Below are 2159 nucleotides of genomic sequence, written 5' to 3' on the forward strand. Positions count from 1 at the left end.
CAAAAAGATGGTATCGGAAGGAGAAGCCACCGGCTTACACCTTTATGGCCCTAATTGAGAATCCTCTTGACACAAGACCTAACGTGAAGATCTGGTCCAAGAAAGTGTTTGTGAAGAAGCAAACTCCTAAAGGATGCACTACGAAGTCTTTTCTTGTTGTTGGCTTGCAGCTAGGGTATTGGGAACAATCACCCTTTGTTTGGGAAGAGGAGAGGTGGGATCAAATTTGCACCTTACTTAATAGTGATTTGTGAAATAGGAATCGAGTAGCCGCTGTAAAAAGACGATCAATGTATTTGTTTCTGCTTTGGTTATAAATATAATTATAATTATGTTCCAAAAAAAAGAGTAATAGTATACTATAGAAGAAAATAAGAAAGAGGGAACTGCCACATGGGGCAACTATAGAGCTGTCATATGGCAACTCTCAAATAAGGTATAATAAAAGAAGAAGATAATGTGCATTAGAGCTCTTTGGTTAGTCCCAATTAGGAACTAAGAGTGAGCTCCCAAAACTTGCTTTGAATAGTTCCAAAGGCTATAGCCTTTCCAGTTTGATACGTGTAAGCTTCCCAAAGACAACGTTGTTGTTACGAACGTTGTATATAATCGCATTTGATTGTGCGACCAATTTAGAATTTTTTCCATCAATAATAAGTATTATATATAAACAAAAAAGGCTCTAAATACACGTTATGATAAAAATGATCTGAGTTTCTCCTACAGTCTCCTACACTTCACATTTAACTTCACTCAAGAGTTTACACAATAAATCCCATCTCTCCTCCTCCAACAAGAAGCTGGAGTGCTCCCAAGAGATCTGATAACCCAGCATGAGACAATCTTCTATCATAGTTGTAGTGCAGCCTCTAGCGGACTGTTTTTCCAACTTTTCCCCTCTTTGACCATATCTTATATGTGGATCTAGTATCGATTGGATTCTCTATAAAAGCAACAAATGTATGGTCCACCTGTTTTTCCTTGAGATACCACCTTTTGGTTCTAGATCCATATCTGGGTAATCTGCTTTTCAGACCTTCATAACATCTTACCTGCAGCAGTAAACCAGAGATTAGGAGCCCTCTCCCAGTATGTTTGAAGCCACATCCAGACCAGGGCACAAATCAGGTGATGTTCCTCTGTAGATTCAGTAACAAATAATCCAGCTCAACACATCTCATCTTGTTCACTTTATACATAGACCAACCCATGCAGAAACATTTATACATTACATCTTCTACACCAACAAGTCATACCTTTTGAAAAACAATGGCATTCCTAGTGCATCAGATTTCCCACATAATAGAAGCTTTGATAATGTTAAATAGTGATCCTGCATGTTCATCATTGAATGATCATTTGCCCAAAATCCAATCCCCCTCAGTAAACCTGAATACCCACCCAGCCCCTTCTCCACCCATTTAGCAATCCTTGTCCAAGTCCCTCTGATGGCTGGGCATTCTCAAAATGCATGTCTGCGACCAGTTTAGAATGTTAACCTTAACAAAATTAAGGTTTTTTTAACCTCCTTTAAAAAAAAGAAATTATCGAGCCTGCACACAGCTTTTTTGTTGCACACAACCTCTGCAAGCCCCTCGAAACTCGACCATCAAGCACCTCTCTCTCTCACACACACACACACACACTCACTCAGTGCGTGTGAGAAATCGCAGCAGGCACTGGCGAGGACGGCAAACATGATTTGCGGAGGCAGGTCATATCTATCTGTGTCTTTTAGATGGGAAAGAAAGAGAACCGTGCAGTCCTGCACAACGGACATGTGTAGCGAGAGAAAGAGAGAGAGAGAGATTCTTATTGTATATTCCGTGAAGAGGAAGGGGAGAAGCCGTGCAGGAGTGGCAATGAGAACCTTGCTTGAACCTTGGTGTTGCATACTCGCCATTTATTAATAGATAGGACACCTGACCTTATTGGCCTAATGCCTGCCTATAAGGTGTATATATATTCACACTTTTTGTAGGTGTATTAAATTAATTGCCACTGATGTAGCATTTGTCTCAGAGCCCCTCTTCTCTCTCCCTCTACTCGTAGAATGAGCCCTTTGAGCTTTTTTATAGAGAATTGCTAGACTTTTTTTGGAAACAATAGTTTTATATATATATATATATATATATATATATATATATATCTAGAGAATG

General features: G+C 39.5%; 1 protein-coding gene across 5 annotated transcripts; it reads right to left on the reverse strand.

The window, feature by feature from the left end:
- Positions 1-644: 644 nt before the first annotated feature.
- Positions 645-1864, reverse strand: LOC147633636 (uncharacterized). 5 transcript variants are annotated; one of them, XM_086805890.1, is made up of 4 exons: positions 1651-1864; positions 1402-1475; positions 1257-1333; positions 645-1052 (listed from the first exon to the last, which is right to left on the reverse strand). In XM_086805890.1, the coding sequence occupies exons 1-4, from the start codon at positions 1778-1780 to the stop codon at positions 1049-1051; spliced, it is 285 nt and encodes a 94-aa protein (XP_086662016.1). In that variant the 5' UTR covers positions 1781-1864; the 3' UTR covers positions 645-1048. The 5 variants fall into 5 exon arrangements, 3 of the variants coding, with proteins under 3 accessions (XP_086662016.1, XP_086662015.1, XP_086662017.1); XM_086805889.1 differs by having other exon boundaries at positions 645-1139; XM_086805891.1 differs by having other exon boundaries at positions 645-1139; positions 1583-1864.
- Positions 1865-2159: the final 295 nt, after the last annotated feature.

This window comes from Cibotium barometz, chromosome 12, assembly GCF_041138505.1.
Source record: "Cibotium barometz isolate CiBa-2024 chromosome 12, ASM4113850v1, whole genome shotgun sequence".
NCBI classification, from domain to species: Eukaryota; Viridiplantae; Streptophyta; class Polypodiopsida; order Cyatheales; family Cibotiaceae; genus Cibotium; species Cibotium barometz.

Coding starts and splice junctions, on each gene's coding strand:
- LOC147633636 (XM_086805889.1), bottom strand. CDS start 1,780: ATGTCCGTTGTGCAGGACTGCACGGTTCTCTTTCTTTCCCATCTAAAA. Junction 1,476..1,650: donor CGATTTCTCACACGCACTGA/GTGAGTGTGTGT, acceptor AACTGGTCGCAG/ACATGCATTTTGAGAATGCC. Junction 1,334..1,401: donor ATGGGTGGAGAAGGGGCTGG/GTGGGTATTCAG, acceptor ATGAACATGCAG/GATCACTATTTAACATTATC.